This window comes from Talpa europaea (genome assembly GCF_964194135.1).
Source record: "Talpa europaea genome assembly, chromosome: 11".
NCBI classification, from domain to species: Eukaryota; Metazoa; Chordata; class Mammalia; order Eulipotyphla; family Talpidae; genus Talpa; species Talpa europaea.
The window spans coordinates 77,564,017-77,579,412 of record NC_140078.1 but is presented as its reverse complement, the minus strand read 5'-3'; the positions used below and the strand labels follow the sequence as shown (position 1 = coordinate 77,579,412).

At 54.0% G+C, this 15,396-nt stretch overlaps 1 protein-coding gene across 7 annotated transcripts in view; it reads right to left on the bottom strand.

Annotated features, from left to right (window-relative positions):
• SCN5A (sodium voltage-gated channel alpha subunit 5) overlaps window positions 1–15,396 on the bottom strand; it is a gene marked incomplete at both ends in the record, with an annotated part of 71,214 nt that overhangs the window by 42,029 nt on the left and 13,789 nt on the right. For 5 of the 7 annotated variants that reach the window (XM_084246553.1, XM_084246555.1, XM_084246557.1 and 2 more), the window contains 7 exons: window positions 3,547–3,918; window positions 4,424–4,603; window positions 5,447–5,644; window positions 6,116–6,257; window positions 7,405–7,468; window positions 8,904–9,134; window positions 12,502–12,593. In XM_084246553.1, the coding sequence (XP_084102679.1) occupies window positions 3,547–3,918; window positions 4,424–4,603; window positions 5,447–5,644; window positions 6,116–6,257; window positions 7,405–7,468; window positions 8,904–9,134; window positions 12,502–12,593 (1,279 nt within the window). Of the gene's footprint in view, window positions 1–3,546; window positions 3,919–4,423; window positions 4,604–5,446; window positions 5,645–6,115; window positions 6,258–7,404; window positions 7,469–8,903; window positions 9,135–12,275; window positions 12,368–12,501; window positions 12,594–15,396 lie in introns of all 7 variants that reach the window. The other 2 variants (XM_084246552.1, XM_084246554.1) reach the window with 1 other exon arrangement.

The window sequence follows — 15,396 nt, the reverse complement described above, 5'->3', positions numbered from 1 at the left end:
CCTTTACCATCTGTGCATTTGGGTTGCTATCATTTAGCAAATATTTACTCTTTCCCCTGCCACAGGGGTGAAGTGAATTTCCCTGTCCTGGGGCCTCCCTGGTGCCACAAGGGCTTAAGACACAGCACTATGAAGCTATCCGCAGCCACTGCAGCACAAGTTTGATCCCCGGCCAGGGAGCTACCCACATGACGCAGCAGACCTCCCGTCTCCCCGCTGCTCCCCTCAGCAGTGTACTTCAGTCAGTCTGCCTGTTCTGTTTTCTGCTCTGTCTCTGCTAGATCCTCTCACCCCCCACACCTCTGGCTTATACCCCAGTTCTTGTATGCGTAAATAAATAAATCTAAAAAGAATTTCCCTGTCCCGCTGATGACACACTTGCTTTGCTCAATGGAACGCTAGCAGACGCGATGTGAACGGAGATGTGTTTGTAATGTTGGCCTTGTTCTTGTGCTCCAGTCGTCCTCCAGGGAAAGAACTTCCCCAGCTCGCTGCCACCCTTGGCCCTGGGGCTCAGAACAAAGACACAGCCTGGAGCTGAGCCCACATGCAGCTTGAAGCAGAGCGGCCCGGAAAAGTCTGACCCAAACAGCCAAACCACAGGCAACCTGCAGAGGGAGTGTGAGAAGAAAGGCTGGCTGCTCGCCATTGACTTTTGGGGTAGTTTGTTGCACGGCATCATTGTGGCACCAGCCAACTGATACATGATCCCAGAGCAAGTCATCAACATCTCGTCCCTAGAATGGCTGTGACAGCATCATAACTGGCCTCTTCTCTTCCCTCTGCTCTCTACACAGCCGGAAGGGACTCCCTTAAGAAGAAAATGAGATCATGAAAATTCTCTGATCAACTCCTCCTGCTCTACTGCTCCCCCTCTTACTCGGAGTAACTTTTCAGTTGCCTACAAGGCCTACATATTTCACGCCTTAAGTCATCAAACTCTTTTGATAGAGCTTCCTGTTTGCACAATACCCGCCTGGCTCAGCCTTCTCTTCTCTTGAACATGTCAAGCCTATTCCTCTTCGCACATGCTGTTTCCTCTAAAACTCCATTCTTTCACATCTTCATGGTTGGCTCCCTAAAATAACTTGCCTGTTGATTTTAACATCACCTCCTCAAGAACAATACCCCAAGTATTCCACTGAAGAGCTGCCTTCCCCAGCACCTCTCTATCACCCAGGATATTGGTCAGGTCACGGTCCATCTTCCTGGCTGTAAACGCCACGAGGACAGAGCTCTTGTGTGTTTTTATCACTGCTGTCACCCTGGAGCCTCAAATACTGCCATGTACCCAACACAGTGGGCTGGCACTAGATAAATATTGGTGAGAATCAGGGGGTTTGTGTTAGAGAACTAGCTCTGCCCCTAACTTGCTATAAGACCAGGGGACATGAGGATGAAAACTTAGGCTATGGGGGAGAAGAATGTCTATGCGCTTTGCCTCCAACCTCATCTGGGACCAGCGCCTCATACAGGCCACGGACAAAGGAAATAGGCTCTTCCATCTGGATAAATTAAACACAAGCTGCGTATTGCGCCAGTCCCGTCCCCTGCCTGCTGATTAAGTGCCACTATGTGCCTGACACTGTGCTGTTTCCAGACTGGACAGGGCAGAAACATCTCCCTGGGGAGTGAGAGGAAGCAGGGATGGCATTCCCAGGGGCCAACGGCCTGCTAATCTCTTTAACTTTTCAAATGTCTCCATCTTGGTCAGCTAATTCCTTTAACTCTGCAAATGATCCCCTTGGCCTATTAATCCCTTTAAGGTTACAAATGGGCCCCACAGCGGTGAGAGTGGGTGAAGTCAGAGTTCCCAGTAATGAGGTGTTTGAACTTGGATTCCTCCCGACATGTGCAGCACAATGAGATGATTTTCTCCCCAATGAGATTAGGAAATCTGATTAGCATTCTGGGCTGCTGACCTGATTCCACAAGGCCAGCGCTCCAGGGCTGGCCCTGTAGGGGGCTCCGGAAGTGTCCATTCAGTGCTCCTGGGAGGCCAGACATCCACCTCCAAGTGATGCCCGGGGCCCCCCAGACCTGCCCAGAAGCTATGCCTTGTCCCCGCTGGGTCTCCAGGGCCCTATCTGCTCCAGAGGAACACGAGGGCCCTGGGCACCCCCAGTGTGCCAAGCAGTTTTGACTCCTGTGCACCAGTAACCGTAATACATAATAATGATTACCCGAACACGAGGAAAGTTCTGGTCTCAGCACCAGTTCTTTTAGTCATCACAACCTGCTGACGGGATGTTAATTTTATTTCCACTTTACAGATGTGGAAATTGAGGCACAAAATCCCACAGCTAGAATAAATGTCTGAGGAGAAAAACAGGCCATTTGCTGACCAGCCTCCACTTCATCTACCTCAAAATGTCTTCCCCTGACTCCTTGTAGGCCTTGACGTCTGAGCCACATGATCACCCTTTTCCTGGGTGAGCAGCTCTGGACACTGCATTGGGACGTAAGAGTCAGCAAGGATACCGGATGCCCAATGGGGCTCTCGACGGCTGTCACGATGAGCCCAGAGCTCTGACTGCCCTTTCATGTCACCCCACTACCTTTCCACAATCATTCCAACTCATCTGCCCTTTGCCCTGTGTTCTGGCCACACTGACCACATGGCATTTCCTCTAATAGGCGAGATACACTTCTGCCTCAGGGCCTTTGAACATGCTTGCCCAGGTAACATAATGGTGGTATGTGCTTAGGCTGTTACCGCCACATCAACATACTCATGTCTTGATTGCTTTACCTGTGTTGGCACACTAATCCTCCCAACAATCCTTGTACAGATGACAGCCTGAGGCACAGAAAACAAAGTAACTTGCTCACAGTTATGTGCTGGTGAGCTAGCAACTGGAATTCAAACCCACTTGGTGTCCAGAATCTAGGTGCTAAGTCCTTGTCTCTATTCCCCCTCAGTTTCAGAAAGCAGCCTGGTCCCTACCCTTGCTTCCTTCTGGTCTTTGTTCAGATGCCTCCTAAGGAGTAGGGGTTCCTTCTCCCCCTTCTTTGCTTTTGTCTTCCCCTGGCACTTAGGATTTGGCCGAATACCGAATTACCAGCTTGTAAAATCCTGAAATATTTCAAACTTGGTGAGTAATTGTTGCTGAGAACATTGTTGAGTGTCCCCTTACCACCCCACCTCAGTCCTTCTCCCAGGACCCTCTGAATTGCTCAGGATCAAGCAACTCAACAGGGCTAACCCCTGGTACCCACAGGGCCTCCAGGGCACTGGTCCTGTGCCACCTGGCATCGCTGTGCCCAGGCCTTACTAGGTGCTGTACACTTAACCATCTCCCCTGCTTATCACCATTCCATATCATATGCACATATGATTTTTCAATGTTTGCCCCATTGCTAGAAGTTCTCTCTTTTTAAAATTTTTAAAATTTTTTTTAGCTAGAAGTTCTCTGACAGCAGAGCTTTTAGGCTTATTCACCCCCAGAGCCCAGCACACAATAGGTGCTCAATGAATTCAGGACCTGGCACTGGGGACCAGTTTGACCAGATCTTCCCTGTTGCTACATGGAGGGGCTGGCTCACCGTGTCTGGGGGGCGCTCCAGCATCATCGGGCGGAGGAGGCGGCTCCCTAGGGAGGTGGCCTCAGGGTCGCCCGTCCCCAACAAGGAGACCACCCCGTTGCAGTCCACGGTGCTGTTCCTTTTGCCATTGAGGGCATGGCCAGGAGCCGAGGTCCCGGGGCTGAGCTGTCCTTGGGCACTGGGCCGGCGCAGGGGCCAGGGCACCAGCAGTGATGTGCGGTGGCTCTCGCTGTCCCCCGCCGTGCTATTTTCATCATCAGCAAAATCCGTCTCGGAACCTAGGTCTCGTCGGCGAAATGTGAAAATGCTCCCGCGGCTGGAGCGTGGCTTCATTGAGGTTCTGCTGAGGCCGTGGGTGAGGCCAAGATGATTCTGTGGGCACGTGGAGAACGGACATGACCAAGCCGGTTCTTCATGAGCTCCCAGCCTCCCTCCCGTGGCACTGGCCCCAGCTCAGCTTCTCAGAGTGGTGCGGGCCTCGGCCAGAACTGGGCGGGCTGAGCCTCGGTAGTGAGGGGAGAGGTGCAGGGCAAGAAGCCACCCTGTATCCTCTGGGATCGCCCTCACTTGAAGCCTCTGAGTGGGGGAAGGACACAGGAAGGCTGGGAGCAGACAGTCCTGGTCTGGAGGCTGTCAGCCATGGCCCTCGCTCATCCCAGCAAGCCCACAGGCTGTCCCCCAGGCCCAGCCCTGATGCTGGGACTTAGCTGAGGATGGGGATATCATAACTCTCCATTCCTCGGCCCAGGGATCCTCCACTCCAAGAACGGCCATGGGGGAAGAGGAAAAACTGGGAGGGGGATGAAGAATGCTCTCCTTGGGGAGCAGCTGCGGACTGTGACTGTACCCACACGGTGGCCTCAGAGCTGGGGATTACCATTGCCCGGGGGCCATCCTCTGAGTCGGACTTGGGGAACCGCTCATCCCCACACTCTTCTGTCCCTGAAGACATTCGTTTTCTCCTTTTGCTTCTTCTTTCATGGGTGATTACTGGGGCCAAAGGGGACATCTCCAAGGAGCTGCGTGACACAGTGTCCACACCCCTGATGGTGAGAGCCTGGAAAAGAATGGGAGAGCGATGTCTTGGTCATTGAGAGTGGCCAGCCTCAGGCTAAGGCAGGCCTGGCAACTGTGTCTCGATTTTCTCCATCAGTAAACAGACTTGCACGCTTACCCCCAGACAAGGGCATCACGGAGAGATGAGTTCAGACAGACCCAGATGTTCTGAGAAAGACTAAGATCCAGGGAGGAAGAGAGTGGGGGCTGAGTTGGCAGCTCTTGGAAGAGTGGAGTGTGGGGGACAGGTGGGAGGTTAGCTGTGATGGTGGATGAACAGAGGAAGTGACAGAACTAGGGGGCAAGGAATCGTGAAGGTTCAGGTGACAAAAATGGGCCCTGGGGGAGGTGGCACAGGCACTGCGAAGAAAGTGGATGTCCACAGTCTGGCTTCTCAGGGGCTTGCTCTGTAGTTAGCCTCCAGCGCCCAGCTGTGGAATTGTGGGCAGCAGGGCAGAGCTTTATCTATTGAGCCGGCTCAGGCCTCTGACCTCAGACCTTCCTCACTACCCCGACAGAAGGCATCCCTTGACTAGGGTACATTTGGCCTGTGATTGTACTACACGCAGGAACCACCTTTACCCAACAGGCAAGATCTTTACCTAGTAGGCCTCTTACAAACAGGTACTGTCTTCACTCAGCAGGTATCAATTTTTACTGAACAGACACCACATTCACAGGGAATACTCTAACCAGCACCCGCTTCACCCAGCATGCAGCACATTTCTAAGCACCAGCTTTTCCCAGCATGTACCCTGCTTACAGGCACAGCTTTACCTAGCAGGCACCATGTTTATAAGCCCCCACAGCCAGGTGAGGCTCTTTGGTTGCACTGCTCACCCACCTCATGCTCTTTCTTGAGCATCTCCATGGCTTCTTGGAAGCGCTTTTCCTTCTCCTCAGTCTCTGCAATGGTGGCTTGGTTTTGTTCCTCATAGGCCATGGCAACCACAGCCAGGATCAGGTTCACCAGGTAGAAGGAGCCCAGGAAGATGACAAGCATGAAGAAAATCATGTAGATCTTCCCTGCAGACCTCAGAGTCTGGGGGAACAAGGGGGAAGAGGTCATCTTCACTGGGGTCCCTTCTGGGTCATGGTCATGGATTTTCAGTTGCCCAGTCTGGCTGTGCCAGGGATTCACATAGCCACAGCCTGGGGAGGGTAGAGCAAGCATATCCCTACAGAGAAGTGTCCTGCCAAGAGAGGGACTCAGCATGTCCCTGTCCACAGGGGCGAGCTGCCGTCAGAGAGGGGACTATTCTGTAGCATGGGGGACAAGGAGCGTCCTGCTCACAGAGCACAGTGTTTTATATAAAGGGGTGGGTACTTGGCTACCAGCACAAGTACCCACAGAGGCTATGGTGTCTATCCCCAGTTCCCTGTTCCTCCTCAGCTCTTGCCAGCGGAAAAACTGCTGGGGCCATTTCTGGTTAGTTTTTGCAACCTGGGCCCTGGTGTAGGGGGTCCTGAGCCCCTTCCCAGTACCCCACTGCGGGCTAGGGCACCCACGCACCTGCTGGTAGAGGCGCTCCCAGCAGTCCTGCGTCATCAGGCGGAAGAGGGCGAGGAAGGCCCAGGCGAAGGAGTCGAAGCTGGTATAGCCATGGTCAGGGTTCTCGCCGGCCTTTAGGCATCGGTAGCCCTCGGGACATGTCCTGAGGCCAGACATGAAAATCTTTTCCTATGTGGGGTTCTCTGCTCCTGAGACCCTCACTGGGCAGCCCAATGTGTGCCCTGTGACTTCACCACATTGAGCTCCACACACCTAGCGCCACACTCCTGGTTCCCACCTCCACGGCTTTCACCTGGGACACCCTCCGCCCCTTTCTCCACCCATCTGTATTCTGAAGGTCTGAATTCAGCTCCCCGTGCCCACATGACACACCGTCCCAGCTGCTGTCTGAGTTGCCTCTCCCTTCACAGAGGAAGCACCCAGGGCCTGGCTCACTTTCTTCCTCTGCCTACTTCTCCCAAGGGGAGTCGAGCTTAGAGCAGGAAGGCAGGGAGGGCAGTGAGGCTTGGCTGAGCTGAATAGGATGGTGCTCAGGGTGAAGGCTGAGCCAAGGGGCTTGGAGGATGCTTGTGGGGTGGGCGGGCGGGAGCTAGTTGTGTCTGTAGAACATGCCCATTTGTCTGACTGCACTCAGGCACAGTGAGACGGAGCCATTTACTGAGCAGGAGGGGACAGCCACCCTTCCAAAGAGCAAGTGCTTGCTAGACTCATGGTGTGCACAAAATATTGACAGTGAGAGAGTGAGAGTGAGAGCGAGAGGCCTTTGTGCCTTGTTAATATCATAAGACCTTCTAGACAATCTCTTTAGTGACAGGAGTGGCTCTGGTGCTCAGAGATTTGGGACTGTAACTCCACGGAGTACACAGGTGAGACTGTGTGCCCCACCCACTAAGAACCCCGGGCAGTCACTGACTCAGACCTTGGGGTGCAGAAGCTGTACATGGTTACTGGGCATCTCTGGGTACCATATTCAGACTGCAGGTCCAGGCCCTCCTTGCTCTGGAGGAGACTCTAGGCTGCTGGAAGGGGATGTATCCTCAGTTTTACTGTTAGGGAGGCCTATAGGACTTCCTGGGCTTTCCCCCAGCCTCACACCACCTGCAGACCTGAATCAATCCTCTCTTCAACCTTTAGCAGTGTCTCCCCTGTGGTGGGGGTGGGGCAGGGAAGCTGCCAGGGGCAAGGGAGGCAGGAGGAGAACTCATGGTCCCTGGAGTCAAGGGTATAACTGAAAGTACAGGAGAGTCCCTGGTGGGATGAGATGGCCGTGGGGGGTGGGCACCACATACCCGGCATCGGAGCTGTTTCCACACAGTAAGACATCTGTGGTGCCATTCTTGATCAGGTAATTTTCTGGGGGAGAAACATTGGATGGTGAGAGGCATGTGTGGCCTGGGGGCTCCTGGGGTTGCCACTTTACACACAGAACTTTGGAAAGTCCACTAGTGGGCTAGTGTCCCCCACATTCTTGGAAGACACAGGAAGCCCTTAGCTGTCCCCATAGTGAACTTCTGCATCCTGCTCCTACCACTCAGGAGGGCAACCAGGGTTAAGAGAGGCCCCGGACTAGGAAACAGGGGTCTGGGAAGAATTCCAGCTTAGCGCCGAGTCATCCATCATATAGCCTTGCCAGATGACTCCCCACCTCTGACCCACTTCCTGTGGATAAGGTGGTAGGATGGATACCTGGCACACTCCCCATGGCCATACTTTGGTCTGTTCAGATAGGGTTGGGGCTCAACTCGATGAGACACCCAATCCTGTCTCCTTCTTTCAGTGGCCTTCTGCCAGTCCCTGTAAGTTACCACCACCTGTCTTGGTCAGAAGCAGCACTTCTCAACGGCAGACCAGCAGCATCAAGTATCAACTGGGAACTGGCGAGACTTTCTAAGCGTCACCCCAGATCTACTGACGCAGAAACTCTTGAAGTGGGGCCCATCAGTCTGTGTTTTCCAGAGCCTTCCAGGGGACTCTAGTGCATACTGATGTTTTAAAATCACTGCTATTGGCCACAATCAAACCATTAGCAAATGTCCTCATTTTCAGATTTCCTCAAATTTCTAGATTTCTACTTCCTAAGTGGATTGCTGGTGTGTGATAGAGGCCCTAACTTTACACTGGCCTTTAGGACTCTTGTGGCCTGGCATCTGGCCCTGCATTAGCGTCTATTTTTGGTCCAGGTCAATGGACTAGTTAAAGAGCTACTGGTCATCAGCCTGGAGAACGGAAGTACAATCCATGGGCAGTGAAAGAGGGACTCATGTGTCTTTGTACAATCAACAAGTTTGTTCTTACCCTCTCCTGGCAAGGAACACTGAAGTCAATTGAAACATCCCATGCCAAGCAGCTGTGGCTTCCACTCTAAGCCTCACAAACTACCCAGCTCCATGGCACATTCTTCCCGAACCAACATGCCTCCCTCTGCAGGCAGTCCCGCTGCCTCACCACACCCGACGCTCTTGGGTAAGTCCCAGCTCCAAACATTGCAGTGCTGTTCCGGTCTGCTTTTCCAACTAACTCCATCTTTCCTGTTCTTCTAGTGTCATCACCCCTTCAAGTCCAAGAACTCATGAGGACAGGTCCTAAGTGTGCTAATCACATGACCTGTCTCATGGCGGCCCCAAAGGTGGTGACCGGGATCCCTGAGCACACAGCTGGGCCCCCAGAGGCTCAGGTGGGGCTTGAATGCTGTGGAGGGACGCTAACCCTTCGGCGAAGCCTGTGTGAGAGGCGCCTCACCTATGGAGGGAGCACAAACTTGTACCTGGACCACATTGTAAGTCTGTACCTGAGTTGTTGAGGTAGTCGTCCAGTGATGGCCAGACCACACTGTCGGCCTCCACGGAGCCGTTGGTGTCGTTGAGTATCGTGAAGTTGCGCACGCACTTGTGCCTGAGGTTGCCCATGAAGAGCTGCAGGCCGATGAGGGCGAAGACGCTGAGGCAGAAGACCGTGAGGACCATCACGTCGGCCAGCTTCTTCACAGACTGAATGAGGGCCCCCACGATGGTCTTCAGGCCTGGGGGAGGTGAGAAGGAGCATGGGGTCACCCTATCCGAGACAGGTCCTGTGCTCCCCGCTCCACTGGGCAGGGATTTGGGTAGGGGGGGGTGCTGAGTCTCATGGGTAACCACAAGATGACCTGTCTTGTGCTTTTAGACCCAAATTCCCTAGCTGGTGAGATTCTGTCCTGGGGGACAGAAGTCCCGTGTGGTTCGAGTATTGTCAGAGGGGCTTAATCCTCTGTTCTTCAGTAGCCAAATACAGGAAATGGGTGTGGAAAATGCCAACCAAAGTCTATCCCCTGCTGGCTGGTCTCAGGTATGCAAGGCCTGCCCAGTTAAATGTCACCCACAGAAGGTCAGTTGCAGTCCAGAGCATCAGAGGGGCCTCAGCTTGATCCAAGATGGGGAGATGCTCTTGGTAGGGGGACACAGTACATGTGGTAGGGGGCTGAGGGGGGAGGTGTGGCAAAGCCATTGGGGGGTCATGTCCTACGCTCCCACCTTTTGGGAAGGTTCAGGTCAGGAGGGGATGGGATGACCCACATGGCATTTTCTCCTTTGCCTTATCCTCCTGGGACCCATTCCCATCCATCCCATTCCCCAAAGCTGAGATGCCGTGATCTGTTAGTTGCACGACCCAGTTCCCTGCAGAAGCCAGCACCACACAGCGAGTGACAGAAAAGCACGTGTAGACATATTTGGTCTGACACTTAGCCACTGTCCTACGACAAGTTTGAGCAGAGCGTGGGGAGCAAGGGGGCTTCTCTGCCAGCAGCAGGGCCCTGCCCCCATCCCACCCGCCCTCGCCACGCCCCCACTGAAGCGTCCAGATCTCAGATTAAGCTCCATCCATTCATAGTCCAGCCGGTTAATGTGTTAGGAGCACCCGTGGCTACTGTGCCCAAGGCTGCTGTGCCCCTGACCCAGAGACAGGCAGGCAGCAAGGGGCAAACGCGTGGGGAAGCTGTCCCCACAGTGCCACTAACGCTTCAGCCTGCCCAGGGCTCAGGGGCAGTCAGCGTTCTCTGTGGAAATTGTCCTGGCAGATGTTGGCAACTGCCTGGGCTGTGGGTGGAGCTTGCAGGGGTGTGGGCCCAGAGCCGTGCTGGCGGTGGGATTTGCAAGTCCTTTGTTGTCCGAATGCATCAGCTCCAGTGAGTTCCACACTACCTTGGTGGGCACACTTTAGTTCTGCTCACTGCGCCCAGAGCCCCTGCCCTCCCATGAGGGGGTGGGGACACAAAGCAAGGCCATGGGCAGCAGCTCAAATACCCAAATTGGACTCTGCTTTAATTGTCACTCTACAGTATCTTTGGCCTAAAGCATTGGGTTTGAGGCCAGCAACGCATTTCCTGGTCTGTGACAATAGCCATGTCTGTGGGGAAATATCAGCTGGTGAGCACAGATTTACTCTTTTAAGGTTTCACATACTGATGACAGAGTCCACTTATGGCAAGGAAGTAATGGGATTCTTTCTGAAAAGACCCAGGAAAGGATGAACGAGGGGGAGGTCAACTGGGAAATTCTGCCACTGAAGCTCTAAGAGACTGGACAAAGAGCTCTTGGAACCAATCATTTCTCTCTCATCCCCTTGCTATGACAAAGGAGACTGAGGTCTGCAGAGTGCCAAGGCTATTTAAGACGCAGCTCAGGGGACACCTCTTCGAGGAAGCCTTCGATTACGCTGACTATGGCCTTTTCCTAATGGCCACTTTCAGGGCCTGCTGTCTGTTGCCTCATGGGGTTGCTGGCAGCTTGAGGAGACCCAGAGGAGCTGGATCCAGAGGTTGGTGATCTTTCTTCTCTTCTCCAGAACTGAGAAATATTTTCCTTTGCTGGCCTTTCTTATAGAACAGGCTAGAACATGTTTTTTTTTTCACTGATCTGGTCAGTGTGCTTATTTACTCTGGGGGGGAGGGCGGTACTCCAGGGGAGTGACTTGGGGGCAGATTGCTCACTGGCTTCTTGCAGAGGTTGGGGTTACTCAAGTGTGCATAGGGTGGCCCCTGTGGACTTCCCATGGTGGGTTCAGATTCCAAAAGGAACTGCTGGCTCACAGCATCAGTGGGGGCTCCTCTTATAAGATAATTAACCCCACCAGGGGGAGTCTGAACTCCTGGAAGCTCATAGCAAGGCCCCTGTCTTATGGGGATAGCAATAGCCAAATGCAAGCCAAGGGCCAGGGACCTACTAGCTTTCCGGCAGTGGATGCAATCACCTGATTGACCTAATTCTCCCCTCAGCTTTGACACTGCCCCACATGGGTAGCCTGCAACCTGATCCCAGCTGCCTTTGTACAGGAAGTGCCTACTCCAGTTCTGAGTGTGGCTGCATTCAAAACAGGCTCTGGAAGGAGTCTTTGGGCTCTGCCCTCTGGGTCTGAAATCGTCAGAAGTCTTTGGAGAGCTTTCCTGGATGGATAGGGTAGAATGGCCTTCTAGAGAGGCTGTCTGGGCTTAGAAGATTTCCCGGGTACAATTGCCAACATCTGTCAAGGAGAATTTCTTCCTGAGGCTACCATGCACGGTTTGCTAAACCTCTACCGCACCATGCAGCGAGGGCTGTTAGACACCAAGGCCTGAGGACGCCTGTCCACAGAGTACACTCCGTTTCACAAAGTGGGTCTGGGGCTCTGGCTGTGCAGATATCAGAGACGGGGCACAGGGCAGGGACTGGCACTCAGCCATGAAAACTGCCCTGAGGATTTCCTTTTTAGTTCTAGATACATAAGTGGTTTCCCTCAAACATGTTCTTTTTTTTGATTTCCTTTTCAGAGGATGTTGCTTCCGGCTGAAGCAAATTCCATGCAAGTGTTGAGTAATTCAAATAGTTGAGTTCAGTCAGGGAAAGAAATCGCTGTCTGGGGAAGAATTGGGCTTCCAACCAGGGCCTGCCATGAGGTGCTCTGTGCCCCCCTGGTGTCTGGGAGAATGGGCTTTCCTAGGGCAGCGGGGTGACCCAAAGCCCATTCTGAGACTTTGAGGGGACAGCTGTGTCCACCACTGCTGCCCATCGCCCCCCACACCCAAACTCTGGGAAAGGTATTCTGGTGACAGGCACATTCACAGGGGCCTTCCCAAGGGCGCTTTGGCTCCCAGGTGGCTGGAAAGGCCGAAGCGTGTCCCTCCAGCCTTGGTGTTTAACCTGATTTTCACCTGAAATGACTGATATAGTTTTCAGGGCCCGGAGGACTCGGAAGGTGCGTAAAGCTGAGACATTGCCCAGGTCCACAAATTCAGTTGTGTATCTGTAACAAGGGAAATTCACACACGAGACAGTGACGACACGCCAGTAGGAGACACACGGTCAGAGGAGGGTGGGGGGAGACAGAGAGAGAGTCACTTGTAGCTGAGATCTGAGAGGCAAATCTGGGCATCTTACCTGGGATAACTGAAATAGTTTTTAGAGCTCTCAGGACTCTGAAAGTTCGAAGAGCCGACAAATTGCCTAGTTTTATATTTTCTGATACATACCTGCAGAATCAAACCACAGTTATTGGGAATTACAAAGCAGCACCTCAGCCGGCCCTCCCGACCAGTCCTCTCCCTCTCCACCCCCAACAGGAGGGCTGTGGATGGCCCGGGGTCTCTCCCAGGTGTTCTTCCTGATCCTAACCCTTCTGACAAGGGGGCCTCAGCAACAGATGTCCACACAGCAAGCCCCCCCGGCGGCTCTCCCAGTGACTGTGCTGTTGAGTGACCGGTGCTGGGAGGCAACTACTCTGCCACCTTCTCCAGGCTGCAGGGGGCTGTGGCATGGAACTTCGCGCCAGGGTCTGAGGCTGGGGACACAGCAGCATGAAGAGAGAAGCTTTTCCAGGAGGCGCAGGCCAACTGATACAGGAAACATGTGGATTTCTGGTCCTAGTTTTGCTGTGTCTTCCGAGGTCTGTGATCAGCTGGTGTCTGGCTGCTTCTAACCGTGAGACCCTAAGCTCTGGCTGAGGCCACCTTAGAGGCATGGCTAGGTCTCCCAGGGTGGCCGGCTTGCTCTTTCCAACTGCAAGGAGTGGCTTAGGGGTCCTTGAAGCCCTGAGATGAAGGCACTCAACGGGAGAAGCAGAGCTCCCTAGGCAATGCTTTGGAAGATGGGAAGGGAAGGTGTCAGAATATTGGACTCTGCTACACACAGGCAATGGCCACAGAAAAGAACAGAACAGGGGTTCTAGGGAGAAGCTGGCCTTGACCCCATGACTCTGCTTCAATCTCACTCCAGGACTCTCAGTGTCCAAGGGTGGCTGTGGGTCTCCATGGGAAGTGGGCAGCCCTTGAGGTGTCCTGCCTGGGCCTGAGTGGGGCTCAGCAGGTTGAATGACCCCAGAACTTGGAAACTCGTGACTGGTGGCCTCCAGAGCACAACAGGAAGAGGTCAGTCTCGGAGGGGCAGGGACCTGCCCAAGCAGAGCGTGAGGACATGCATGGATGAGCCACCTGACCAAGATGTCTGAGAGGTAGATGGACAGTGTGTGACCAGGACCATTGGGACAGTGGCAAGTGACTCGTGATATTTAACCAAAGGCTTTGCGTCCAGGGTGTCTGACATTTAACCGAAGGTGTCTGATGTTTAACAAAGGACAGCGGCCTCAGGATGTCTGATGTTTAACCAAGTGTGTCTGTCCTGGTGTCTAAGTGACGTCAGACCTAGGACATCAGTCCAGCGACACCGGGTGAGTGCTAGAGATGGGTTGACAGTGCAGCTGGACTCACTGTGCAGGTCATTCTGGACCTCCAGACCCCTCCACTGTGCACATGAGTCTGAATCTGCCTTCAGACTGGGGTGTCTACAGGGAAGGACTTGGCAGGCTGTGGCCAGGGACTCAGTGTTCTGGAGTCAGCTGGGTCCAGCTCTGACACTGGGTGGACACCAGCTTCCTCTGTCCACTCAGCGGGCCCTTCCAACTTCTTGGGGCCTTGTGGATCATGTCTTCTCCCTCCTTACCACATCCCTTCAGAGACGCAAAGTCAATGTCACATTCTCAGAGATTTCCTTCTGGCCCCAGACGATCCTTTCTGTGCTGTTTTCTATTCTATCCCGCATTCACTTCAGCTTGTAAATCTTTCCTAGGTAAGAGGCGTCCCATCTTGCAGTGGGGAGAAGTCACCTTCCTTGTTCTGGCCCGTATGCACTTATTAATTCGGTTAAAGCTTCCTTTCAACTTTGGATGGCTATTCTGTTCTCTGTGAAGGCTCAGACCCTCAGGCCTCTGTCCCACATTCTCCTCCCAGGCTTGGACTCTCTGTCCAGACCCGGTGCCGCCACGGGACTATTAGGTGGAGCCCAGAACCCTGCCAATGTTGCTGTCACATGGAGGCCACGGTTCCAGGCTGCTGGTGGTTCTGCTCCCCCTTCCTGCTGCTGGTCTTGTGCTGGTCACATCTTCTAGAGAAGGCCCAAGGCAAAAGCTTTCCTTGCCCAGCACACTGATTTCAAAGCTGTCTTGGGTTCCAGGGAGTGAGCAGAGCACTATGCAAATCTGAAGGAGAAACAACTATCCTTGCTTCCTGCCCTGTTCTGTCTAGATCCTGTGTGTCCCCTGGTGTCTCCAGGAAGAAGACCTGCCTGTCTCCAGCTTGGATTCTGCCTGTCCCTGACCCTGCGCCCCTCCTGCAGTGCCCCCAGCTCTGGCGGTGCTAGCCCTCCATTCATCTGCCTCCTTGGCAGCTAGTACTGAGCACAGAGAAGCCAAAATGCCAAGGTGTGTGTCCCCGCAGGTGTGCCCAGCAGCTGAGTGGCTGAGAACAAGAGTGGGGCTGGTGGTCTCGAGTCTGTGAAGTCAGGACACACATGGGAGAGCCTTGACTGTGGGGTGCGGAATTGGGTGACATGAAGATTGCTGTCCCTTACACAATCCAGAGCTGGGTGCCTGGCTGCTTCCCTGGTTGGGGCCCTAGACCCTCACCAGGGTTTCTTTTGGGGCCCTGAAGGTGGCAAAGCAGAAGAGACCCAAGGAAGGCCCCCCCTCAGCAGTGGCGGGGCTGGAGAGGGGTCTCTGCCCTGTCAGGCGGGTTCACCTCTCCTCCCTGTCCTCCAAGCCATTTGACTCTTTCTGCCCTGGGCAAGCTTCTGGGCGGGGCGCACAGTGGTGGGGGGACTGGGGGGCTCCTGGGCCCTGACACAGGAAGAGTAGAGGTGATGGGTGAGAATTCACCCTGTCACATCAGCCCCAGGGTAGGGGGGAGACTTTCTGAGGCTGAGGGATCATGAGGAAGGGCAGGGCCCTGCCTTCTTCCTGCTCCACCCCATCTTGCTGTGCAACCCTCCTCCGGGGCTGCTAGG